General features: G+C 40.3%; 2 protein-coding genes across 5 annotated transcripts; both read left to right on the top strand.

The window, feature by feature from the left end:
* Nucleotides 1-69: 69 nt before the first annotated feature.
* Nucleotides 70-3,637, top strand: rabif (RAB interacting factor). Of its 4 annotated transcripts, none has more exons than XM_086200709.1 (3): nucleotides 70-220; nucleotides 802-955; nucleotides 1,844-3,637. In XM_086200709.1, the coding sequence occupies exons 2-3, from the start codon at nucleotides 821-823 to the stop codon at nucleotides 2,090-2,092; spliced, it is 384 nt and encodes a 127-aa protein (XP_086056835.1). In that variant the 5' UTR covers nucleotides 70-220; nucleotides 802-820; the 3' UTR covers nucleotides 2,093-3,637. The 4 variants fall into 4 exon arrangements, with proteins under 4 accessions (XP_086056835.1, XP_086056834.1, XP_086056838.1 ...); XM_086200708.1 differs by having other exon boundaries at nucleotides 74-220; nucleotides 813-955; XM_086200712.1 differs by lacking the exon at nucleotides 70-220 and adding an exon at nucleotides 461-615 and having other exon boundaries at nucleotides 813-955.
* Nucleotides 3,638-4,832: 1,195 nt separating this feature from the next.
* Nucleotides 4,833-25,873, top strand: kdm5ba (lysine demethylase 5Ba). Its single transcript, XM_086199007.1, has 27 exons — nucleotides 4,833-5,197; nucleotides 9,738-9,815; nucleotides 10,402-10,524; nucleotides 10,726-10,896; nucleotides 11,148-11,273; nucleotides 11,542-11,635; nucleotides 11,719-11,825; nucleotides 11,938-12,096; nucleotides 12,196-12,315; nucleotides 13,701-13,859; nucleotides 14,718-14,899; nucleotides 15,070-15,232; nucleotides 15,448-15,567; nucleotides 15,913-16,107; nucleotides 16,543-16,724; nucleotides 16,933-17,057; nucleotides 17,470-17,620; nucleotides 17,912-18,032; nucleotides 20,879-21,234; nucleotides 21,956-22,094; nucleotides 22,178-22,357; nucleotides 22,449-22,604; nucleotides 23,327-23,746; nucleotides 23,848-23,938; nucleotides 24,059-24,243; nucleotides 24,368-24,631; nucleotides 24,744-25,873. Exons 1-27 carry the CDS (start codon nucleotides 5,042-5,044, stop codon nucleotides 24,879-24,881), a joined length of 4,461 nt encoding a protein of 1,486 aa, XP_086055133.1. The 5' UTR covers nucleotides 4,833-5,041; the 3' UTR covers nucleotides 24,882-25,873.
* Nucleotides 25,874-26,593: the final 720 nt, after the last annotated feature.

Genomic DNA, 26,593 nt, shown 5'->3' with positions numbered 1-26,593 from the left:
TCTTATTTCATTTTTTAATTATATAATGTTTATCCATTTTCGCAACAACCGTTTCCAGTAACATGCGGAACCAACTTTCTGTGTTTCAGGACGAGAGCAATTAGTTGAGGGCAACATCATCCGTCGAGACCAGCTAGAATGCTATCGTTGCGTTAACTCGCCTTTCTCTTCTACAATTACATGACCGTATTCAACAGCTTTTTTTCACTTCCGATACTTGGTGAGATTTTTTTTTAATTACGGTCTCATTTGTATGGTCCTTGTTGACAGGTGTATGCTGCGGTTGTTTTTTTCCTCATTGCAACAAGTATTAGCATTAGCATTGCTTGAGAGGGACTGGGCTTGTGGCCATATTTGTTTGTAACATTACTTTTTATTTTGACATACCGCTTGTGATATTTCAGACACAACTGCATTAACTGTGGTTATTAAAAAATATATTTTGCTTGTTTAAATTGCAAAAATAAAGGTTAGTAGAGTTCCGTTATCCCCCGGACTTCCGCACTACAGTCGTTCCGTTCAAAAAACTTGTAATTCCGGTGTCCGTCTCTGTGCGCGTTTACCACAATCGGTTCCCCGTCACATTCAGCCGGGCATCGCTTTCACGCCAGCCCAGTAAGCTTTCTTTGTTACATGAAATAGTAGTCATAGTTTTAGCAGTTATCTACACTTTTAACTGCGTTCTGTTTCCTTTCGACAGCACAGCTCGCCATTTTAGTCCTATGTTTGTCCTTCGGATTGAATCATTTGTTTTAGTTGGTCTGGTGGTCGATACCGATCGTTTCTGTGCATGTAATTCAGATATTCTTTAGAGCTCGAGATGGACGATAATCAAGAGCCCAAAGACAAGGCCGAGCTGGTGTCTGAGGACGGCAAGAACAGAAAATCTGTGTTGTGTCAACGGTGCGGATCCAAGGTGTTGTGCCCGGGAATGGCTATCTTTGCAGAGAAAGAGGTGAGACCAGCTGCTTGGCACAGATCTGATCTTGGTCGACATCTCTTCCGGATATATCAGATTATGATATGTTTTTTGCCCATCACCATTTCGTGGAATGTGAAAAGGCCCACATGCACTCCGCAGTGAAAAGTTCGGTTCCCACTGCGTTACTGTGTCACGGTTTTGGTTACGATTGAGAAAAAAACATGCCCATCAAAACACACACATACTGAAATAATTACATAGCATGAACCATCCAGGTTTCATCCATATTTATTTAAAAAGTGTAATTAATTATGGGTTTGTAATTAATATAAATAATTGTTTCGATAAATGCATGTAGTGCTGCTGTCAGTGTCTGTACTTTATTTGCACTGTCTCAGCTGGAGATGAGGTGTGTGTGTGTGTGTGTGTGTGTGTGTGTGTGTGTGTGTGTGTTTGTGTGTATAACCCAAAGAATTGCAGTTTATGTGCTTACATCTTAGTTGTTTATTGAATGGTTTGTTTCTTTGTTTTGGTTTGATTTTGTATTCCTATGACATGTACACTTGTATGACTATAGGATCAACAAGGCATTAGTAAAAAAAATGTTTTAGATATGTTTAGGTGTTGTTTTTTATGGGCTTAATGCATTATTTGGGCATTTAAATCCTAAATTTCTATCTCAAATCCTTAAACATTTCAGGTGACATCACAAGAAGATGGCGGGGAGCAGACACAACACATACATTCACACATTCACAAGTTAAAACAGTTACAAATAATAAAAAGTGCATCCGTCTTGTACATTAAGGCTACACAAGTTCAACACTGTACTCCTGAGTTCGACAAGATACCTGTCAAACGTTGTTTTTTTGTTGTTGTTGTTTTAAATTTATGATCTGAGGCTTTGTTGTCTCCCATCAGCTGGTTCTGCCATCCATGCGGAAAAAGAGCGGCCTCAGCGCCGCGGAGGGCTCGGTGGACAGCGACACGCTGACTGCCCATTGGTTAGTGGATGACGTGTACACATTTGAGAATGTGGGCTTCACGAAGGATGTGGGAAGGATCAAGTATCTCATCTGTGCGGATTGTGAGATTGGACCCATCGGCTGGCACTGTTTGGATGACAAAAAGAGTTTCTATGTTGCTGTGGAAAGGGTGAATCATGCATAATTAAGCCCAGCAGAACTTTAAAAACATGTTGGCAGACTCTTCTTGGATTAGAGTTGATCCCATCTCTCACTCACACACTCATTCATATGCAGACCTGTGTGTATTATCACTGATAACGGGACTGCATCCCTACCGTTCTCCTTACTAACAACAATATGATCGTTGCCATCGAATAAACATGGTTTTGGGAAGCTGATGTCAGATCCGTGTACCCGTTTCCTGTTAGCATCATCTAAATTCAGTCATCGCCACTTTTGTAAATCCAGTTTAAATATGAGAATAGCAGGCTTGATACTGAAAGTTTGCTGGAGTGGAAAGTGAAGAATGTTGGTTGGGATGGAGGATCAGCTCTGTGTGTGTGTGTTTACGACTCAATTAGGGGTCAAATATGGAGTCCTACTTTCCCCTCTGATTTTAATATAATATCTAAACTAATGAGGATAAAAATCCATCCCAGCAAATTTAATGGGCTCCACAGAGCTCTTTTTTTTGTAAATGTTCATCAGATTAATTGGTATTAAAAAAGACACAAGTCAGCATATAGCATCAGTTATAAATTAAAATTGACTTCATTGGATGGAGCTTTCACTGGCGACCTGTCCAGGGTGAACCTCGCCTCTCGCCCGTTTACTCTGGGATAGGCTCCAGCCCCCCCCCCCCCGACCCTTAATGTGTAGGAATAAGCGGAAGATGACGATGGATGGATGGATGGATGGAGCTTTCAAATAATGGCCGATTTTTGTGTCACCACTACTTTTGAATTTTTAACATGGGGAAAAATATTTCATCACCAAATCAATAATTAAAAAAATATTTATTATACAATAGCAGAAATGATGGTAAATTGAAATTATATTTACCATGAAACAAACTGGTTTGTGAGGCATTTTTTGTTGTGTCATTGTTAATTAAAAGAAAAGAAATTGTACCACCTCTAATACTGTACTGGGTAATATAACCAATGTTTTCAGTGAGAAAATGTTTAATCTGTTCATTTGTGTGCTGTTCAAATGTAAAGGAATGCCCTGATGTGAGTGCTGTGTAGTCCTGCTATTCATCTTAAATTAACCCAATTGTTCTCTCCAATGTAAGAACTCTTGAATATTGAAAGATGTGGATAGTGGGAACTGAACAGACTAGGTGGGAATAAAGATGCGCATGAGCAAGACAACCAATTAGGAAGAGGTCAAAGGGCGAGATTTGGCCACATTTGTAAAAAAAAAAAAAAAGAAGTTAGAAATCGAAATATCTGACTTGCCTTTGGTGGTATTTTTTTTTAATCCATTTGGCCTTAAAACTAGAAAAAAAAATTGTGGAAGAACCACTTTAAATTCCTCATTTTAGGGTGTAGTTCTACTGTATACCACTAGATGTCGTCCTTGTCATTATCTGACCCATTCGTTATGTCATTGCTGGAACTGAATTAACTGAGTAATGTGGTCATTGTTCTGCTCACACTGTGCACCTGTCCGTCAAGGGCTTGGTCTCCACCCACAAAACTGAATCCACCAATCAGTGCAGAAGTGCTATTCGGCTGAATCCATGGGGGGGGGGGGGGGGGGGGGGTTGACACTGTATATTATAGATGTAGAGTTTTAGGTTAGGAATACAATAAAGGGAAATAGTAATTTACATCGTTTTACGTGAGCAGGTAACAACTGCATATTTTTTTGTACATGTACTTATGCATTACTACCGTAACATGTTCAACTATGCAAATAATAATGTCCAAATTCACCATAAATATAACTAAACAGAGACACAATGTCTTGTTGTGATGCATGTCTATTTTTATCATTGTTTATTATCTGACGAAACCTAGAATTTGTGTTGCAGTTATTTTTTTTCTCCTCAGACAAAAATCTGTCATGCGTGGTTATCAAAGTCATCCGTCTTCAATCTGTTAACAGGAAGCCTGAATGAAACAAAGAACAGGGGCATTCAAATCTTGCCTACACTGATGTAACTATAGTTGATTTACTCTTTCAGCAGGTTTCAGATACAATTAGGTCCTAAAATACTCTACAAAACTACAAATCATTAACTCAAGTCAATTCAGTTCGATCAAAATAGCTGCAATTTACAACTATAGATACAATGGTTTGTTCGGCGATATAAAAGCCATAACCAATAACTTTTCCAAAATGTATTAAATTATATACAGGTCTGGCTGTGTCTTGGCTATGTTCGGTAGTTAGTCGTTGATTGAAATGTCATTCGAACGAACAGCTTAACTATCAACATATGACTCCAGATTTGTATTCTACATCCAATCAACGAGCTTCTCTAGACCATTTAAAAACGAAGATCCGGTCAGCGCGCAAAGATCCACTGGGTGAATTCGATTGGAGAACATAGTGCGCCGTGTTACGGGCGGGGTTAGGAGATTTGCTAACTGAATCGACAGCCAGGCCACCTGGTGATTGAATTGAACTCACACAACCGGGAAGCAATCATCTGTGAGGAAACCACGAAACCAATAATCCCTAACTAAAAATATACTGGTTACAAAGTGACACAAACTGTGCTGGAGCAACTGTAGGGGATTCAAGATGCTGTGAAAACTCGATTCGACGTCACAGACGTTTGTATAAACATTGTGATTGGGGCTTTGACGCAGCCGTGATTATTCTTTATTTGAGCTTTAAATATTGGTAGTTGAACAAATCATCAGCATCAGTTTCTACAATCACGCAAAATATATGGATATGTGAAATATGTATGCGCAGACTGCGTGTAAGAATGGGAGCCAGAATAATGTATGGGTTTCTACTTTTTGAGGCGGAGGCACACGGTCTCTGTCACCCTCTCGTCTCCAACTAGATAATTCGCCTTTGAGTTCAATGAGTGGAGAATGGACATGAACTGAGAGACTGGAATTAAAGCGAGCATTTTTGGCGTGAGGAGCCTCCTTAGAAATATTTCAACGACAGCCACAACAAAGATGCAATGATGAGTCAACCTCAGCTGAATGAGTTCATTCCTCCCCCGGAGTGCCCTGTCTTTGAGCCCAGCTGGGAGGAATTTGCTGACCCTTTTGCGTACATCAACAAAATACGACCCATTGCAGAGAAAACTGGCATCTGCAAGGTTCGACCGCCACCGGTGAGTAGTTATTAATTTCGATAATTGTTTTAAGCCTTTTGAATGGTGTGTGGGCATTAGCTGCTTTTCGTAATTGAGCGTTAAGTAGCAGTCAAAGTTGTGTTTTTAAGACAGGTTTCAACATGGCGGATTGCGGCTCTGAGTTGAATTGTCAGCTAGCTTGAGCCTGAGTGTTTGCTTCAGCGATAGTGCGATGCAGGAAGAAAATAATTAATTTTTAACTCCTCCAACGAGCCGATACGTTTTTTTTTTTTCTTACAGTCATATTTTAAGAGTATGACTTGTTAAAAAAATTTAAACATTCGAATTAGCCTGTACGCAAATAGAATGGAAATTGTTTACGTTAAGGTAGACTAGAGTGGACTGCTTCCTGGACTTTGTAGCTAAAATTAAAACTAAATATTTGCCATTTTTTACCCTAAATTAAATATAAAAAAACCCACAACAGTTCACTTTACCAATAAGATTTGACGTTTTTAGCTGACGTGAAGTAGGCTAGCTAGCTAATCAGGCCCGTTTAAAGCTGCAGCTCCCTGACATCGTTACGTACGTGCTCGGTGACCAACTGTTTATGGAGAGGACTCGGTGCTCGTAATGGACAGGCTGTCTTTATTAACCTGAGTTACACACTCCAGTTATTGTATCGTTCCTCTTGTGTGTTTGTGTGTGTTTGTGTGTCTTTATAAACTAGCTAAGCATTTTTCTGATTCCAAATACTACTATCACGTTATTAATGAAAACAACTCTCGGGCGATTGGTTGAGTTGTGTAATCTTGTGTTTTTCCAATTGGATGAATTCCGCCTTTAACCCACACCTCCTTAACGTCACATTAGGACACAATTAATGTTCACATCTTATTTCTAAACTCAAAATCCACTGTCTCATATATTTCTGGTTCACTGAACTGGGAGATGGCACATATCTTTGTCAAGGGTGTGTCCACGCAAAGTAGATAAAGAGCAAATTCGGCTGAAACGATAGTGGCCTCCTTCTGGCCCTTTTTAGTTTTAAAGCATTTATATCCAAGACGGATGGACCTTAATATTTCTGGGTGCTCATTTTAATTTGGGAAGCCCATTTTTGTGTTTTGAAAGAGGCTGAATTGGCATTAAAAAAAAGAATGGCTCCTCCAAATAATTAGATTCCTCATTTAAACAAAACAATGTAGTTAGCAGAAGGTTCCAGAGGAGATTAAATGTTGATAATTAAGTTTTATTTTATCATGGGATTGTCTAAGGAATTCTTGAATGTCCCTGCTAATGCAATTTGTCCAACAAATCTTTATTGTGTATCCCCAGTGTCTATTTGATTTAGGTTTTCATAGCACTTTAGCCTATGAGCCTAGATCAGCTCTTACCAAAAGTCGTTTTTATTGACTGACATCTTTACGGCCATCGGTTTTCAAAAGTACTTGCCAAATGGTGAGAAATAGGAGGTTAAAAAAGCTTTACAACACTTTCCTCTTGAGTTCATATTGTTATATATTGGATACATGTATAAAACATGGAAAAACCAATGTATTTTAAGCTAAATCTAGCATTTTTTCTTTAAGCAAAAATCTTAGGCCCTGTGTCATGCTCGAGATGGTATCCAGGCCACCAAACCAACTCTGCAGCGTGACTCTATACAAAGGCACATTATATCTGCTTGTTTGTCTTTGTACGTTCAAGTGGACAGTGTTAAGCATCCTAGAGGCTACACACCATGTACATGTTACATCCTGTTTGATTTAGATAGGAATCTGTTTTGGCCTGATATCTTTTTCTTTGTTTCCTTTTCTGTTTCCTTCTCTCTTGCAGCTAAACAGTTTCAGATACATTATTTATAGAAAAGAAGATATTATGACCTGTTCCTAGTCTAGTTTTTGTGGGTGTGCGGGTTGTGTTGAGTATTTTCCTCAATGTTTGGCTGAAGGTGTAAGTGGCGCAAAGTCATTTTCACTCGTTTTTTAAGGCTGTTATGTAGTGCAGTTCTTTGCATTGGTTTGTTTGTATTTATCTGAGTGGTAGGAGGATTGGGTGATATATGTCGTGTGACATTTGTCCATTGGTAGAGTTCTGCCAATGCCATTTCTACAGTGGAGCTTTGTTCTGAGCATTTTGTTTTGCAAATGAGCGTTTGAAATGAGATGGTAAACACAGAGTGGGAGGAGGCATCCCAACCAACCCGGGATGAGGGAGAAGAACTTGTTGTTCTGCAGCTTGTTATGTTTGTATGATATTTCAGAATAAATGCGAAAAATGAACAAATGTGACGAGGCACATTAATTGCTAACAGTACTGGAATTTTGTGGCAAGTGTTAAGATTGGCTTTTATTCTCTACCCATGGAAATAATTTTTCCATTTTTTAAAAATTTTACTTTTATTTAATAATAAATTAGTGAATAAATTCCACATGTTTTCTTTGGGTTTATAGCATTATAAGTGTGTAATGCACAAGAAGTTGTTTTTTTTAGTTGGTGGATGTGGCCTAGAAACAGCAGCTGGGGGGGGGGGGCCTGTTCTTTACATTACAAGCAAAGCTGTTGTCACACTCCTCAGTTCTTTCAAGTGTCTTCACAGCATGAGCACAGTGTTAAGTACAATCTTTCATTTCTTAGATGAACTATATTCATCACCCAGTGCTGCAGAATATACATAATTTCACTTAATAGGTTTGTTTTGATCTCAAAGATGTCAGAGCAAGACTTGATAAATAAGAACTAATAATAGAAACAGCAAAACTTTTGTTTGTCTGTGATTGCTTGTAGCAAACTGAAGTCAAATGCTCCTGAGGAGAAGCATTTCTACCTTTTTAGGGTGTTTTGAAATCTCTGAGGAAGTGGCTAGTGTATTTTGACCTCTGTTGGAGCCGTGATCACTCTGATTCTCTAGCTTGCTTCCAGTGAAAGATTATTTTTATGTCAGTCAACCCAGAACAGCATACACACTCATGTAGGCAACATCCAACCAGATCAATCAGATGGCTCCCAAGATAAACAAACACACTCATTTCATAAGGTAATTTCGATAATTCAATATTTGGGCAAATTAAGATCTAGTAAATTTGTGGTAACACACTCATATAAATATGTAATACTGAGATTATCCTTCTGACTCGGTCTATTATCAAACCCACATCAAGCAGGAAGTTGTGTGGTCTAGTGCAACTGCAAGTAAGTGTGTTTTTGATAAAGCATGCCTTGATATGTATGATGTGGGTGTACAGAACACAGTCAGTAAAATCACCTTTCACTAAGATTAGACCAAGCTCGTCCTCTCCTGTTCACAGGTGATGGACAAACAAAACATCAGCATCTTGTTGTCATCTGTTACATTTGTTTCTGTAACTACACTACTTGGGACTTATTCATGTGCATTTTTGAATATTTTGCTTAGATTACATTGTGACAGCCTTTGGAATTTTTTAGATTCTTCATTAAATAGCTGAACGACATTTGTATTGGCAGTTAAACAACTAATCATTTTGCCAAAGCTCTCGTTCTTCCTGGTATTTGCGCAACAACTCTGGTTCACACACCTCTGCCGACATATACAGTAGTGACAGTTTTACTGTTATTTGGATGATATATGAGATGTATAATTTTTGACAGTTGTTGTTGGAGCAGATTAGAGTGAACTGTAAAGGACAGATATGAGGGTAGGGGCTCCGTCTTCCCCTTTTTGCCCTCATGTATTCCCTACAATTAAGGTTTTAACATCGACCCTTTCATCATATCGGATTCTTGGGACTGATTTGATATAATTTATTTTTTAAAGTTACTGTATTCTCTTGTATAACTTGACTAGCATTATTGTTCTTAAAATGAGATTGCACCAGGCCCTTTCAATGCTAATCTGTAGTTTGGCGCTACACATAACTCTGAATGCACTTGTACTTCGTTTTTTAAAATTCTATTTAAATCAGGGAGGGTGTGCATTACTGGACTCTTGTTATGTAAATATGCCAGATTAGTGTCATCAGATAATTTCTCTTTGTAGTCCCTTGGTAGGCTGGTGTCACACATTGATGAGATTAACAAATGCATCAGACACACTCATCAAACGGCCAAGCCTGTCACCCTGGATGGAAGCACAACTCCAGAGATATATCATGTATCAAATACATCATTCACACACACACTCACATACAGCAATAACAAAGATGTGAAGTTCTGATGAAAATCCAGGATGGATCATCTTGGATAATCATTGTACTTTAAACTCAGTAGGAGGAAAGCAAATATTAGTGTTCAGCAGTATGTCCTTTCTATTTTTTCTGGTGCAAACCTCCACATTGGCCTTTACATGAATTTTATATGTTTGTTTTGGAGTGGAGTTGTATGGTACCTCTGAACCGTTATCATGAGTCTGTATTGAAAGATTCTGCTGCCATTTTAAGATATATTTCAAGGAAGGGGAAAAAAACGTAACTTGTTTACATAGGACCCCATTTTACATGGTGCTGCATATGATGTTTCTTCACAGTAGATTTCAAGGCTTCTACATCCCTCAATCAATTAAATTTAAAAAGGTTTTGTTTGTTTTTAACCCTCTCAGGAATGGCAGCCACCCTTTGCTTGTGATGTTGACAGATTGAAATTCACACCACGGATACAAAGGCTCAATGAGTTGGAGGTATGTGTTCTCTTGATAAGTGCACATATTATAGTGTGGATGTGGTATTTGGCTTTCAGATTTCTTTTTTTCCACCTCTTCTCAATTACTTTATTTTAGCTATTTGAAGTAGAAATGTTCACTGCATTGTTTATTCAAAATGATACAAATTTACATTAGCCATATTGAAGCTCGAAAATATCCTGCAAATCCTGATAATATCTGCCTTGAAAGCCTGGTCACTCAGATTTTCTTCTATTCACTCATTCAGACACTTAACTACTTAAGGTATCTCTATTAATTTTGTAGTTGTGAGCAGCTGCCTAATTACTGCTGCCCATTATTTTGTTTCATTTTGAAAAGAACATATCAAAGTCCATGCCATCATGAAAAGTCATGAAGCTAAAAAAAAGTTTTGGGTCAAGTAAAATAATTTTTGCTTGACTTTGCCTCTGTATTTGAGTGTATGTGTTTCACTGGATGTATAGTCGTCAAAATGAATGTGTTTATCCCAAAATATCAAATTAGTCAAACCTATTTATTTTTGATATCTGCAACTAGTTGAAATCAATCTTTCAACCAACTAACTTATTAATTATGTTTGTAGGCTCAGACCAGAGTGAAGCTCAACTTCCTGGATCAAATAGCAAAATTCTGGGAGCTCCAAGGTTGCACTCTAAAAATCCCTCATGTGGAAAGAAAGATTCTGGATTTGTACCAGCTCAATAAGGTATTTACATATTCTTGCTCGTAAGAATGTGACTCCAGACATTACTATTCATTTATCTCTTCCTTTCATTTATTGAAGCAATTTCCAGTTGAATATGTTTTGAGTTTATTTACACATAAATTTAAATGTTTTACAAACCCACAGAAAGGACCAAAATTTGGAAAAGACTCCAATGTGCGTGTATTATTCTCTCTTTTTAAGCTGGTCAATGAGGAGGGAGGTTTCGATGCAGTCTGCAGGGAACGGCGCTGGACTAAAATATCTGTCAAGATGGGCTTTGCTCCAGGCAAGGCGATTGGTTCTCATCTGCGGGCCCACTATGAGAGGATCCTCTACCCATATAACCTGTTCCAGAATGGAGCCAATATGCCTGTATGTCCCAGCACTCGGGTTTTCCTATCCAACAAGAGTTTCCAGTCTTATTGATGTTTTACAGGAAGACTTCATTAGACTGCTTTTTGAGTTTATTACTTTACATATTGATTCAGATTAGTTGCTCATACTTCATGTTTTTAGTTTTATATATTTATAAGCACATTTGTAATTTTTTGTTTTACTTTTCCAGCTGTAAGGTTATTGTTTGCAGTTGTCGTTTATCCATTCATCACTACTTCTCCTTGCAGAAGGCCACCTTGACCAATGACACTAAAGATAGGGAATACACCCCTCATGACCTGCCGCAGCGCCAGTCTATCCAGCCACAGGAGATCTGCAGCATAGCTCGCCGCGCAAAGCGAATGAGATCTGAAGTGAGTCTGGTCTGCCTCTGTTTATTGACATTTCCTATTGAATCATGTTTATTTCGTTATGTGTACAATTTACAGCAAGTTGAGATGTTTTATATTTGCATCTGGGGCCCCAGATAAACATGTCCTTTACATTCATACAAAGATTTTCTCCAAAGAAGTCAGTTTCATCAAACATGACAGACTGGCTTTTAGTCCATGTTACTGTGGCCATCTGAACTTAAAGGGCCAAGACACACATTTTTATGATGTCCCGATGTCACTCTGGCAGAGAGGCTGTGTGAAACTTGAAGCTGAGGAAGATTGTGAGAATCGTCCCAATCTCAGGAGGAGGATGGGGACGTATGCTGCCAAACCAGAGCCAAGTAAGACCATGCAAAGGTTGTAAATAGAGGGGGAAGTGCTTTTATCTGAATGATTAACCTCCACCGCTCTGTTTATGTTTCAGTGAGAATGGCCCTCACCAAAGTGAAAGAGGAGCCCATTGAACATGAGGATCTAGCAGATTATGAAGAGAGCGCATTAAATAAGATAAACAAACCCATTCATAATAAAGTATGTATATCGCAATTATGGCCCAATTATTGTATAGTAAAAAAAATCCATAAATAAACCTTGTTTTCATGTTGGAATGTACAGTCAGAGCTCCCTTTCTGGGTCTATTCAGGTGGACCAGTACATATGCCTGGTTTGTGACAGTGGAGGTGCTGAGGACCGCCTGCTACTGTGTGATGGCTGTGATGACAGCTATCACATCTTCTGCTTGATCCCCCCTCTCCATGAGGTTCCCAAAGGTGACTGGAGATGCCCCAAGTGCCTGGCGCAGGTGAGCCACACCTAGAAGCTAGCTCTTAATTCAAGAACAGCTTTGCATTTTCAAGTGGTTTGTTTTTAACCCTATATCTTATCTTTTTTTTTTCCTCAGGAATGTGGCAAACCTCCTGTTGCTTTTGGCTTCGAGCAGGCCAGCAGGAGCTACACCCTCCAAGCTTTTGGAGACATGGCCGATTCCTTCAAGTCGGATTATTTCAACATGCCGGTTCATGTGAGTTGACATGACTTGCTAATTGATATGTGTGTTTTTCACTCTTCCTAGTTGATATGTTTTGTTCATAATTACACCTCTTGTCACTAATCTTTTGTGTTCTCAGTTATTTTTGTTCTCAGTGTGTACTCACCATAACTCATTTGTCATTCGGTCCCGCTGCACCTGACTGCACTAATGATGTTCTTTTTTATCCCTGAGTCGCCTCAAATGACTTTAAAATGTTTGCCTGTGACTTCACTGTTGACTTAGGTAAACAGTTTTGAATTTCAGGGTTGTCAAGTGAGTTCCTCTCTTTTTAGTGTATGAATGTTTATTAAAGAGTTGCACATACCGAATGAAGAAAAAAGGAAATCTCACTGTTGCTTTGGCTCATTTTAGTCAAGAAACACTATTAATGATTAAAATGAGCGCAACGGCGGGATCGAATGAGCTCATATTATAAGGAGGAAATTGCTACTCCATCTCCAATAATTTTCATCTGCATCATGGCAGAAGGGTAACTGGCATATAGGCATAGATATGTGACTTAGATTATAGTTTTGGGTTGAAGTTGTGAGACCAGTGCAATTTTTTTTTGCACCATACTTGAAAGCTTTTAGATGGCTTTTGTTTGTCTTTGCGAAAACTGAGCCAGATTTTCACTAAACTTGCTGGAGGGTTCAAACATGAGCCTAGAGAAAAACATAAAATCTTAGTCCAGATCCATTATACATAAAAAAGGCTCTTTTTTTTTTTTTTTTTTTTTTACATTTGGTTTGCCTGAGTTCACTTTGGCAGAGGTATGTGTCCTCCCTTTAACCACCAAATTCCAGTTACCAGCAACATGTTTTAAAATATTCCACTTCATTAATGTTTCATCACATTTTGGCAGTAGGGCACAGAAAAGGAACCTGCCAGATGCTGGCCACATATCGAAGTGGCTGGTTGGTCATCTTCACTCATCAGCCCAAAAAACTGGTTATCTACTGAATGGCTGAATTTCAACATTCACTAGCCCTTTGGCTGGTGTAAAAAGTTTAATTTTGGGGCCTGTTTGACAGATTTTAGAGGAAAATGATAAGTCCTTTATCCTTAATCCTGTTGTTTTATTACTTGGGTCTGGAACAAAGGATTGCTTTGATAAAGCACTCTTGAAAGAACCCTGTTTGTCTTATCAGATGTTGTCTCACCCTCTTACTAACACACATCCTGTCAAGTAACTAATGCAAGACGAGAGAGGGAGAGAGGTGAAGCTGTAAGAGGTCTACCTTTTATTACCTGTCAGAAACCGACAGAACACTCAGAAAAAAATGAATTGACTGTATTTTAATGAGGTCAGATTATGAAGTAACAAAAAATGTTACCAAAAGTGTCTTAATCTAAGGCATCACTATGTATTGTAGATGGTTCCAACTGAGCTGGTGGAGAAGGAGTTTTGGCGTCTAGTCAGCACCGTGGAGGAGGATGTGACGGTAGAATATGGAGCAGACATTGCCTCCAAGGAGTTTGGGAGTGGTTTCCCTCAGAGAAGCAGCCATTTTGAGGTCCCTCCTGAGGACGAGGTACAATCTGTCTGTTGTTATGGCAATGATCTTTTACACTTGTCTTCACTCCAGTTTCATAATTGTGGTGTCTTGTGCTGCTCATGTCAAACTGGACTGTAACTGCGACCACATTAATTTGTAATATAGAAACATTTATAGGGCTGCTGCATGAAAACAAAGGGAACAAAGGCTCATTTGTGTTTAATACTTTAATTAACAAATCTTACAACACTCTTAGTCTTATCCCTGTGCACGTGTGAATAAACATGTTTTATTTTAATTAAACCCGCTTTATAAAAGTCAGTTGTTTCTGTTGACATTGTGTGTATCTCTTGATTGTATACAGCTTAGAAGCTGCAGTAAAAGCAGCATGGAGGACAATGATGCTGCTTCTGTCTGATATTTTTTTTCTCTCCAGTTTTTAAACGCACCACCAGTTTAAAGATTTTTGAGAGCTTGTCGACAAGTAGATTTTTTTTTTTTGGCCAAAATGACATAAAGTTGGGGGAGTTACTGGCAGAGGTGACCAGCTTTCATTGCCTCCATATGTATTTGTGTTCCCATCAATGCAGATCTAAGCCAGAGTGATAATTACAAGCGTCTACAACAGGTCATTTGACCTGGACTGAGCGCTGACTTAACTTATCCCATCACGGGGAAAAAAAACCCAGGTGTAAGCAGGTGTTTGCGTGTTGTTGGCAAAACAAGCATCAGTATTTCCTTGTAAAGCAGTGTATGCTTTTGTTAGCATGAAGAAAAATAATCCAAGTTGTTATGTTTTGGTCTTTTTTTCCTCTTCTATTATTTCCCCATTCTCAACTAATGGCGGTTGCAAAGTGCTGTATTTGAGTTTTGGTTCCTGTGTGTGACCTGCAGCATTACCTGAGCAGCGGCTGGAACCTGAACAACATGCCTGTTCTGGATGGCTCGGTGCTGACTCACATTACAGCTGACATCTGTGGGATGAAGTTACCCTGGCTTTACGTGGGCATGTGTTTCTCGTCCTTCTGCTGGCACATTGAGGACCACTGGAGCTACTCCATAAACTACCTTCACTGGTAGGGCGCACCCTCTGAACTTTGTATGTCAAAATGCCATATTTATGGTCATGAGCAGTTTAATAAAGCATTATGGAAGCAAACACTCAAACTAAAGATATAATGCGCATCATGTCAGTCGTGTAAAATGCAGTCCTGCATGTATTTCACAAGCATGGTTGACTGTGCAGGGGAGAGCCAAAGACATGGTATGGGGCCCCGGGTTATGCTGCAGAGCACTTGGAGGGTGTCATGAAGAAACTGGCCCCTGAGCTATTTGAGTCGCAGCCAGACCTCCTTCACCAGCTGGTCACCATCATGAATCCCAACACGCTGATGAACAACGGTGTCCCGGTAACCAGCTCAGTGTTACATTTTTAATCATCATGGGATAAGCTAGATCTTCATCCACTGAGGATATAAATGACAGTCCTCACATGCCACATCACCACTAAATGAACACCATGACATACAAATCTAGCACTTTGCTTTTTTTACTGTCTGTTGTTCCTCATTGACAGAATAAAAGAGAAATTTATATCTACTTACTTTTTCTTTCTTTGTGGTAGATTTATCGCACCAACCAGTGTGCAGGCGAGTTCGTCATCACGTTCCCTCGAGCGTATCACAGTGGCTTCAACCAGGGTTTCAACTTTGCAGAAGCTGTTAACTTCTGCACCATGGACTGGGTATGAAAAAAGCCCTATTTCGACCAGACACATCAATACACTTCTATAGACTCGTATATAAAGCCCCTGCACCAGACTATTGCTGTAGAATGTTGCTGATGCACTTATGAGTGTATTTTGTGTCGGAGAAATTGATAGACTGTATTTAAAGCAACAAAGCTTGAATGTAAAATCAATTCAGCAGGGAAAGTGGTGGAGAGTATAACTGAACAGAGTGCTTAAATGACCATTTCACTGTTTTAAGTGATCAAATGATTGACAGAGTGGTCGCCTCCTTCTCTGTCTGTATAGGTGGCTTTTGGCTCTCATTGTGAATCTCATCTAAATCTTGGTATTTCCCGGCAGATGCCCATTGGACGAAGCTGTATCCAGCACTATCGTGAACTGAGCCGGTACTGTGTCTTCTCCCATGACGAGATGGTGTGTAACATGGCCTGCAAAGCAGACACGATGGATATGGACCTTGCTGCTGCAGTGCAAAAGGAGATGACCTCCATGATTGAAGAAGAAGAGGAACTAAGAAAGAAGATCAGCAAGATGGTGAAGAGCTCTTGTCTGTCATTGTCATGTTTTAATTCAGTGGAGTAGCTGAGCTCAAGTATGAAGAACATGTTAGATTTACGTGAGGTGAACTTTAAATGGTAAAAATGTGTCCTTTTTTGTATTGATTTAAATACAAATCAAGGGACATAAACGAGCAATGCTGTCTTGAGTATAACAACATCCTTTTGTCATTGTTACATTAACTTGTTGGGTGCAATTGGAGCAAAGTTTTCACAATAATGTGGGGGGGGGGTTTGTCTTAAAAAGGGGGGCAAACTAAATCAGAATGGGGTCTAGCCTTTGATATATGTAATGTCAAATTTTCACCACATGAAGATGTTGATCATACAGATCAGATAAAGCTGCACGGCTGTCACCTGCTGCTCGGCTGTCTGCTGTCTGCCTCTAATGACTGTGAATTTGTATCCCAAGGGTGTGCTGCAGTCTCAACAAGTTGATTATGAGGTGCTCCCAGATGAGGAGCGGCAGTGCTGCCAGTGTCGGACCACCTGCTATCTGTCTGGCGTTACCTGTGTCTGCAGTCCCGGCAAGATGGTGTGTCTGTACCACACCCGGGACCTCTGCACCTGTCCACTTAGCAACCTCACACTCCAGTGAGTCTGCAGTAACCACAGCAACCAAATGTGATGTGTGTCAGCAGCAGTGGCATTCATTGATTGATGTTTCATGCTCCCAGAGATGGCAGCTTTTACTGGGAAAAAAAATAAAATTGTTTGTGTACCATACTCAATTTAGATATATTTTTTTTTCAACCCAACAAATGTGAAAATGATTGTTTATTCACTGTGACTTTTCCTGCAGTTATAAGTTTACACTGGATGAGCTGTACCCCATGATGGAATCCGTGAGGCTGCGTGCAGTGTCTATTAAAGACTGGCTGTCTGATGTGCAGGACATCCTGGAGAACAAAGGGACCAAGAAAAGAGGTTTGTGCTAGAAAAAAACTTGAGAACCATACCCTGTTATTCCACATACACTCTCTTTGTTAGCAATGATGACACACACCCAATATTTGACTATTATCCTGGTTTTTGCTTTTATATTGAAAATGAGAGTATCATGAATACACATTTACAACATTTACATGGCTAAAGAAAATTAATATTCTGCTAATAATTTTCTTTTATGTTTAATAAGAATTTTTTTTAAGAGGCACTAACTGATTATTAAATTGCTCAATCTTATTTGACGGTACTTGTTGACTCTTGACAACAGCTGTGTAATTTGCAGCTTTTACATATCTATTTGCGTAGCTAGTATATTTTAAGAATGAGCCACAATACGTGAATGCCTTTTTTTTTTTCTTTTTTGTAACTTTCTGGTACACTTGTTGGTCAGGTTTGGAAGAGCTTCACAGCCTGGTGGAGCAGGCAGAGACAAAATTGTTCCCACAAACCAACCTCCTGGATCAGCTGCGCATCGTGGCCTCGGAGGCTGATAAAGTAGCTGTGATGGCTCAACAACTTCTCAATGGGAAGAGGCAGACAAGGTAGTGCAGAGAGAGATGGTGCTGCTATCTGAATTGATATGTGGTACAAAACCTGCTGTTCAGAACCCAGTTTTATGAATGTGTTGATTATTGGCCCATAATGCATCACACAGGATATTCCATACTAGAATAAGTTGCTACGTTGACTGTTCAAATTGCCAGACAGGCAGGACACTCACTTTATTCACAAGTTTGAAATCATTTTCATTCCTCATTTATTGTAGCTGTGCAGGACAGATATGCCACAGTGCTCGTCCTTGGTCTAATAAGCTGTTTGCATGAATGTTGCAGATATCGCTCTGGAGGAGGCAAGTCTCAGAGCCAGAATGAGCTGACTGTGGAGGAACTGAGGTCTTTTGTCCAACAGCTAGACAGTCTGCCATGTAACATCCGACAAGCACCTTTATTGAAGGTAAGTGAGATTGGATCATCATGTCTTGTAGTTTTTAAATGACATGAAAAGGGTAATTTGTAAGATTTAATACAATAATGTACCTCAATACATGATAGTCACTGTAGTATGAGGCAGCAGCAACTCACCAGTGCTTCTCAAGATGCATTTTTCAGCTGCTTGTATCTGCAGTCTGATTCTTATGGCTACATCCCAAGACTTGTGACTAATGGTGAAGGTTACAATGTAAATTTAGATTGTTGCCGTGTGGCTCATGTTGAAGAAGTTTGCATTTCCTTGTTTCTTAGAGGGGAGGAAGGGATACCTCAGGCTTCTGGTAACATGCTGCCTGGTAGTTAGTGTGTGGAATCAGGCCCGAGTTTGTTTAAATTTTTCAAATAACACTTTAGTTATTTTACTTATGGTGACTTTAAAGAGCTTCTAAACCACCAAAACCCTTTCTCTGTCCTCAAACAAGTAGCTTTCATGGTTTTTGTAGCAGATTTTTTTAATTCAGTGCTACATGACAGAGAAAGCAGATAAAAAGGGGTTGTGGTATTGTCATTTGCTCAAAAGCTAAAAAAAAACCTACTACTGGACTGATCTGGTTCCTGTAACATTGCTGCATCTGTAACTGTTGCTACTGCAATGATCCGATGTTTGCTTCACCCCACTGGCGTGGATGACTACATTGGTAAACTGCCTGGTTTTTGTTTTTGGAATGACAAGAAACGATTCACCATTGTGACAGGAATAGAAATTACAGCTGCAAGCAGCGTTGTTAGGGCCTGAGCCCCCGTGCGGCCTGTGGCCGCGTCGTTGACGCCGGCCCCGATCCAACGGTGTCTTGGTCAAGTGTGTAGGCCTTGTAGTTTAGGAGTTAGAAGCCTGAGTCTGATGCAGAGTGAGAGCAGAGCTGAGAGCTGGCCCTTTAAGAACCCCTCCCCCACTGCTCTGTCTCTGATCTGTGCTAGAGTGGAGAGAGAGGAGGAGCACCAGAATTGTAGTGTGGAAAAGTGGAATAAGTCGGCATACGTTGGTCAAGAGTGACTCATAATACCATATTTTTGTAGGGATTTTTGTCAGGAATGCAGTGGTGTGTTTTTTAAAGCTGTGGTATGTATGGTGTAGACGTGCGAAGCGTTTGTTTGACAGTATGTACCTTGAGAGGACACGGTCTCCCTATAGACTTCCATTGTAAGCGTGAAACGCGTGTCCCCCACTTTGACGGCTTGTAAAATCCAAACCGAGTAATTCATATAAAAACCTTTAGCAACTTGTAATCAGCACAGTTGGGAGAGTAATGTGTGAAAGTTTGGAAGCGATGGCATTAATGGCCTAGGAGGAGATAGATTTTGTTCGGGGAGTAAAAAAAGTCCTGATTTTGACAGTTTTGTCCAATTTGTGGACATTCTGTTGTAGATGGGTGAGGGGTCAGAGTGTATGAATTTTGCGTCTTAATGAGACGAGTCCAACGGTGTTGGTCCCATGTTTGTGGGACTTTCGTGGGAGGAGTTATAGCGCTCTAAATTATAAAAAATTATCTTTTTGTTGTGTGGCTCCCTAGGTGGCGCTATAGACTTTTGTGGTGTTTTTCTTTTTGATTAGTGAATGTTTAGGCAGACCGGACAATTGTGCCGAATTTCAGCGAATTTCATGCATGTTCAGGGGGTGAAATTAGATTAGCGCTCATTGACAGCAACAACAGTCCAGTACCAGGTTTTGAATGGATGTGTATGTGAAAACCGGCTCCAGGCCGTCTGGCCGAGTTGCCTCATGGGTTTAGGGGGGGGCTGGGACACTGTTTAGAGTGTGTGTTTTTAGTGCTGCTAATGTGTTGCTCTGCCAAGCAAACATAATAGGGTCTTCGCCTGAAGTACCTTCAGGCTCAGGCCCAATGATGCCGATTGGATGTACTTCAAACAAGAGTAAAGGCCTTCAGATGACACCTATTGCATCACTTGTCACTTTGGAAACGGGTAGAAATGCAAATGAACAAACAGCTTTGTGTTCGGGCTGCAGCTATTGATTCCTTTTAGAAATCAAGTAATCTATCTATTCTTGCAATTAATCAAGTAATCTATCTATTCTTGCAATTAATCAAGTAATCTATCTATTCTAGCAATTAATCAAGTAATCGAATAACAAGTGTTGCATGTTCTGCAATTTTTTTTATGTTACTTTGCTTTATTTAAGAGCAATGGTACTATACAAAAGAGAAAATAAGACAAGTGTCTTCAATAGACAAGTATAAAACGGTAATATAAAAGTTCAAAGTAAAGTAACTTTACTGTGACTGTACATTTACTTTTTACTGAAGTACAAACAGGGTCCTACAGGGGATTGGTTCACCAACGTGCCACCTTTTCTCCTCTTATGAGTTGGGGTGTCTGTATTTAGTCATCAAAAAACACCAATAAGAGAGCCATTAAAGTACAACAAAAGCAATCAAAATGTTGATTTTTTTTTTTGAACAAAAAGGAAATGATTACATGCAAGGTTTTTAATTGTAATTAGGTATTTTCACATTGTGGTATTAATGCTTTTACTTAAGGAAATGATGTGAGTACTTTTTCCATTCCAACAGGTCAGTAATCAGTGTTTCAGTGATTCTCTGTGGCTCAGTAAATGGTGTTTTATTTATTGCGGCCTGCCACATTAGAACACCAGCACCACGACATGATTTCCTATTTCTAAAGATGCACACCTTTCTTGGTCTGTCTAGAAGGTAACAGAACGCAAAAATTTTGCCTCGAGGAATTTTAGTAATTGAATTACTCGAGTTATCGCGGAATCGTTTCAGTCCTACTTTGATTCTTAACAAAGTTAAATGAGGGTATCTAATAGCTCTTCCTGGTGACCTCCAGGACCTGCTGACCCGGGTGGATGATTTCCAGCAGCGTAGTGAAAGGCTGCTCTCTGACGAGTCCCCTAGCCCTCTGGAACTTCAGGACCTGCTGGATGTGAGCTTGGGCCTTGACGTGGAGCTGCCTCAGCTGCCTCTGCTCAGAGAGAGACTGGAGCAGGCTCGCTGGCTGGAGGCCGTGCAGCAGGCCAGCGGCAGGCCCGACGACCTCTGTCTGGACACCATGAGGAGGTTGATCGACCAGGGCGTGGGCTTGGCTCCTCACAGTTCAGTTGAAAGGGCCATGGCCCGTCTGCAGGAGCTGCTCACAGTTTCGGAGCAGTGGGAGGAGAGGGCTCTTAGCCTCATGGAAGCCAGGTGAGGACACAGAGCTGCTAAAAATTACCAGGTTGGCATGAGCAGCATAATACTTGAACAGGAAAGAACATGTCTGTCGATGACGTGTAATGGGTTCAACTAGTGAGCGCATATCAGTTTTCTGCACTTGAGTAAAGTGAGGATTCTTTGAAAAATTAACTTCTAACATAAAGCAGAAGACTCAACATTTGAGGTGAACACTTCACCTTTAAACACCATACATTTTCTGTGTTTTCAAAGCACTGGATTTATAGGTTGTTCCAAACATCTTGAGTAAAGAGCCAGAGTAGTTATAAACTCTCAGTTGCTTCAGGCTCCTCATTTAGTCCAGAAAGACTGGATGAGGTTGCGATTAGAGCTCATTGTTCTGTGTTTCTAGTCATTGATTGTTTGTAGTTTGAGTACAAGTAAGCAAGCAAAAGTAACTAAATCAAAATGATTTTGCTGGGAAAATGCCAAATCAATTTCAGACAGTACAGAGGGAAATGCAGAGCTGGATCATGGCGGATAAAGAGGATCATGGTGCTGTTACAGTACTTATCCTACTAAAAGCTCTGGAAAGACTTAACATGACTCTGTCTTCAGCACCTCAATGGATCTGATATTTGCTGTTTACAACTTTTACATATATAAAATACAGTATGTTGAGCTTCCCTGATTGTTTTGTCCCCCTCCCCATTTGCATACATGATTTGACGATCGATTTGCTTCTCTTTCACAGGCCGTATCACAGTGTAGAAACACTTGACGCTGCTTTACAGGAAGTAGAAAACATCCCTGCTTATCTACCCAACTGCCTGCAGCTGAAGGATGTTGTTGATAAGGCCAAGATGTGGCTAAATGAAGCTGAAGCACTCCAGGTTAATATACACCCGCTGAATGCTGTCAGCACTTATTACATAAATGGAAGCTGTATGTTAATCCCGTCTTTGTGTGCTTGCAGCTCGGGGGGCGTATTCCTGTGTTGGACAGCCTTTCTGAGCTGGTTCTCAGAGCCGAGGGCATCCCAGTGAGGCTAGATCCATTGAGTCGACTGGAGGCGCTGGTCAGTGATGTTGAGGCGTGGAAGGAGAGCGCAGCAAAGACATTCCTACTGAAAAACTCCCCCTTCTCTCTTCTTGAGGTAAATGGAGGTTACTCATTGTGTATACTTTGAAACAGTTCTCCAAATGTGCCCAATGAATTTAGACAAAAAGCCTGGGTTTGTTTTTCAGGTGCTTTGCCCGAGATTTAATGTGGGTAGTGGGCACCAGAAGTCAAGATCTAAAAAAACAAAAGAGGTTTCACAGATAAGCAAAAAATCTTCAACACTGGACTCACTATGTGATGTGGAAAGAACTCTCTCTGAAAGCAAGGACTCCGCCTCTGCTGTGAGTGTGGCTTTCTTTCTTTTAAATTTGTCTGTGTAGCATAATGGGCAAATAAATGTTGAAGTCCAACAAGAATGTTTGTTTACTTTTGTTTCTAATGAAGATCGTCACAACATACACAAACACTCACCAAAAAAGATGGCATTTTTCATTGACCAAACATTTGCATTGATTTGGCATGTACAGTATATTGAGTTTCATTTGTCAGCTTACACTTATCTATTACTTCCCTTTACATGGAAATTTGTCATATGTGACTGTCGAGTGATGATAACTTTGTACTTGATAATACTTAAGTATGTTTTAAAGTCTCAAGCTGGAAGAAATTCCGATGTGTTGAAATTGGCCTCATAGACACAGAAAATTCATGTAAACATACTGGTTAAAAACATGTATGAACCCTGAGGCTCACATGCACACAGACAAAATTATACTGAGATTACAAATTATGATACAGAGATTAAAAGAATGGTTTACTCAGCCCGCGCCCCCAGCAAGCTCACATCCCAGCAGGCTTAATGCAGAAATGAAGCATATGTGTTCTATGAAGGCCACGCAGCAGTATAACACAGTTGAGATGGATCCCAGAATGAACAAGGAGCATACGACTGGTCTGTTATCAATCTCTATCTTGTAGTAACACAGCTAGTATACAGTCACAGGCTGAAAACCTCATTAAGTCTTACATTTTATGTAATGAATGTAATTTGTTCTCATTGCAGATGGCCACTCTGGCAGAGGTCCGCCACAAGGAGATGGAGATCTTGATTGCTCTGAGGGCTTCAAATGAGTCCAAGCTTCTTCCTGCTGAAAACTGTAGTGCACTTAGTGTTTGTGTTTGCCAAAAGGCCCCTTCAGGCGCCGTGGTGCAGTGTGAGTTATGTCGAGAAGTTTTTCACTGTGGCTGTGTTGCAACAACCTCGGATCTGGAGTACGGTAAAGCGTGGCTTTGCCCTCTCTGCCAGCGGTCGAGAAAACCCCCTCTGGACAAGGTCCTGCCCCTGTTAGCGTCACTACAGAGGATTCGGGTTCGACTGCCAGAGGGGGATGCGCTGCGCTTCCTCATCGAGAGGACGGTGCGATGGCAGCACAGAGTTCAACAGGCCTGCACAGAAGGAGTGTTGGCAAAGAGGTCAAAGATGGTCAGTGGAGACGTTTATCTGAGGGTTCCACCATGATGTTTTCTTTCTCAATGACACAAGCTGGACGATGACGGGCTGTCGATTGTTCTTCACTGTTTCAGGGGAGAGTTGGACCCAGAATACCTTCGCTTCTGATTAGAGAAACAAACGGCTCATCTTTTTACACAGAGCACCAGACTGTTCCTCTCCTGGGTCAGTGTTGAAGCTTTCAGAATCTCCCTTGGTGATGAATAAAGTGTTCTGATTTGATCACTGTCGAAGCACAGCCGACATTTTTTCTTATTTTACTGTTATTTGTGGTGTTTGTTACAGGCCTCGATCCTGAGGTAGAGGAGCTGATGGTGGAGGGATTCCTGCTGCAGGTCACGCTGCCTGAGACTGAGCAGCTCTACAGATACTTGCTGTACAAACTGGCACCTCCCCCTGCTCAGAGCACCCCCTATCGGAGCAGCACAGATGAGGAGGAGGATGAGCCGTCTCATAGCCCCCGCCACAAGGTAACTGCAGCTTAGTGGCTAAGAAATGTATCAGGATCAAGTCTTTCATGTCACATAGTTGGTCATTGTTATTCCAAAAACTGTAAAAGAGATAAAAATGTTAGTTTCTTTTGTTTTGCTCCAGAATGGAGGTTCCCGTCTCAAAAAGGAGGCGGTGAACGGTCAGAACAAAAGGACCAAACGACGCAAGGACAGTTCTGACTCTCAGCACAGTGAGAAGGCCAAGAAGTGCCGCAAAAAGAAGTCGAGGAAGAGCAAAGAGAGGAGTGAAGAGAGCAAGAGGACGTGTTCCCCCTCACACACAGTATCTGACCCTGCTGCATCGGACTCCGAGGAGGACTACTCGCTGTGTGCTGCACCCTGGTGCAGAGAACCAGAGGGGGATGAGGTTGGTTTTACGTGATTCTGCAGAACGATCATTGCTTCATTTGACTGAGTCATTATGCTGATTTATGCATGGAAAAAAAAAATAATAACAAATTTCTTGCTCTTGTTTGTAGGTAAACTGGGTCCAGTGTGACGGCTGCTGCAATCAGTGGTTCCACCAGGTTTGTGTTGGACTTTCTGCAGAGCGAGCAGAGAAGGAGGACTATATTTGCATAAGCTGCACACAGCCAGACTACGACAGAGGAGAGTGACGACCAAAAAGTGATTTTGAAGGATCAGTAGTGTTTTTGCAGGCCGCAGCACTTAAGAGTGCACACCTGAACTCTGTCCCTCGTGGCTTTCCCTTTACCTACTGGCTTGCCCTTAGTGAACACGGTGCTAATTACTTGTTTCCAGTTACAAAAGACTTCAGTCACTGTTTTCGTCATGTGGCTGGTTTTTCAGCCAATCAACTAATCCTTTCTGAAACTTTCCAAGACTTGACGCAGATGTACAAAACCACAAAATGTTTCAAGAACCAACGGCGCAGGGATTTTTCAACCAAAAAAAAAAAGTCAATTTGACATCACATTTTAAACTGTTTTTTTTTTTTTTACATGCATCTGAACAATGTGAAACTTCTTTCTCTTGTAGAGTGATTCTAATTTATCTCAGCAATAACTGAACACATTGACCTTCAGTTTTCCCCTGAGCTACATTTGTGATAGAATCCCTTGTTGAAGCAAAGCCCCTGAAGAAGTCACTTTATGAATCCTATCCAATGAAATAGTTACTATTTGAAAGCAAACAATTAGAATCAGAAATCAGAGCAATGATGACAGGTCTAAGCTTTTTAATCAAATTGTGCAAAAAAAAAGAGAGAGAGAGAGAGAGGCTCCTGAATATTTGCCCACATCCCTTAACAAACCACCGACTTGATGTCAAGTCAGGCTCCTTTTTGCGCTGTCAGCAGAAGAAGGTTCTCATATTTGAACATTGGTTGAGACTTGATGTTGCTCTCGAGATGAGAACGAACTGTCCGACATCAAAGGAATGTACATTTTGTTTTAGGGTGGATTTTTTTTCCCCTTTTTTTTGTTTTAGGTTGAAAATATTGTGTTGGACTTTAGATTTAACACAGACTGTGTGATTTATTCGCCACGGGTATATGACCTTTTTCTGCTCCTTTGGGTAAATAATATAATTCATATGTTGCAGTTTGCATTATAAAATAAAAATGTTTGTTCCCAGATGTGTCGACTCTCCAATTTGTAGCTGTATATTATTTGCTGTCTGCGTTGTTTCATTTAAATGGGTCTCCAAAAACATCATAGCTCTTAAACTGCTAGTTTTGTTACTCTAAAGCCTCATTTCAGAATAAAGTGCAAGTCTGAATGATTCAGAGCTCAGTTTAAGCAAACCAGTCGCACGTCATACAAGTCTTGAGAACTTTGCTTAAAAAGTTTTTGTTTTTTTGTATTTTTCAAAAATTGAACAGCAACTTCTGACTCACGTTAGTACAACAACAAAACATGAAGAAAAGCACCTGTGGTAGCAACAATGTGACAGCGAGGCTATGAATGTGTTAGTGAAAGAGGAACTGTACATTTCAGGAACTCACATCAGGAAATAGTCGTCTTTTTGAGGACAGATAGTGAAATCTCTTCTCTCTGTACTGAGACATTTAAAAAAAAATGTGTTTTATTCTGTATTATGCAAAAAATATTTCAGTAGTCATTGTATTACAGTTGAATTATCTATATATTTAAATACATCAAAACTTAAGGAAGAAAGTTAACATAACATCGCTTATTGCACAATTCTAATATCCAATGGAGAAGAAGTAAATAATTCAGGTTTTGCCATCTTGAACTTAATTTCAAAACTAAATATTGGTGTGCAGTATTTATCTGTATTTCCTCCACTTTGAGGTAGCTTCTAGTTGACAGTTCTGCTACCAAACGGTGTGGTTGGTATGGCTGCA

This window comes from Aulostomus chinensis, chromosome 3 (genome assembly GCF_037954235.1).
Source record: "Aulostomus chinensis isolate RoL2024-O1b breed Wild chromosome 3, RoL_Achi_v1.0, whole genome shotgun sequence".
Classification (NCBI taxonomy): domain Eukaryota; kingdom Metazoa; phylum Chordata; class Actinopteri; order Syngnathiformes; family Aulostomidae; genus Aulostomus; species Aulostomus chinensis.
Note: the sequence above shows the minus strand (reverse complement) of the source record. Positions and strands in the feature narration are given on the sequence as shown.

Excerpts from the sequence above, each read along its gene's own strand:
- rabif (XM_086200708.1), top strand. The coding sequence starts at position 181 with ATGACCGTATTCAACAGCTTTTTTTCACTTCCGATACTTG. Across the intron at positions 221-812 it reads TTTTTCACTTCCGATACTTG|AGCTCGAGATGGACGATAAT; the intron begins GTGAGATTTTTT and ends GATATTCTTTAG. Across the intron at positions 956-1,843 it reads CTATCTTTGCAGAGAAAGAG|CTGGTTCTGCCATCCATGCG; the intron begins GTGAGACCAGCT and ends GTCTCCCATCAG.
- kdm5ba (XM_086199007.1), top strand. The coding sequence starts at position 5,042 with ATGATGAGTCAACCTCAGCTGAATGAGTTCATTCCTCCCCCGGAGTGC. Across the intron at positions 10,897-11,147 it reads AGAATGGAGCCAATATGCCT|AAGGCCACCTTGACCAATGA; the intron begins GTATGTCCCAGC and ends TTCTCCTTGCAG. Across the intron at positions 22,605-23,326 it reads GCAAGGACTCCGCCTCTGCT|ATGGCCACTCTGGCAGAGGT; the intron begins GTGAGTGTGGCT and ends TTCTCATTGCAG.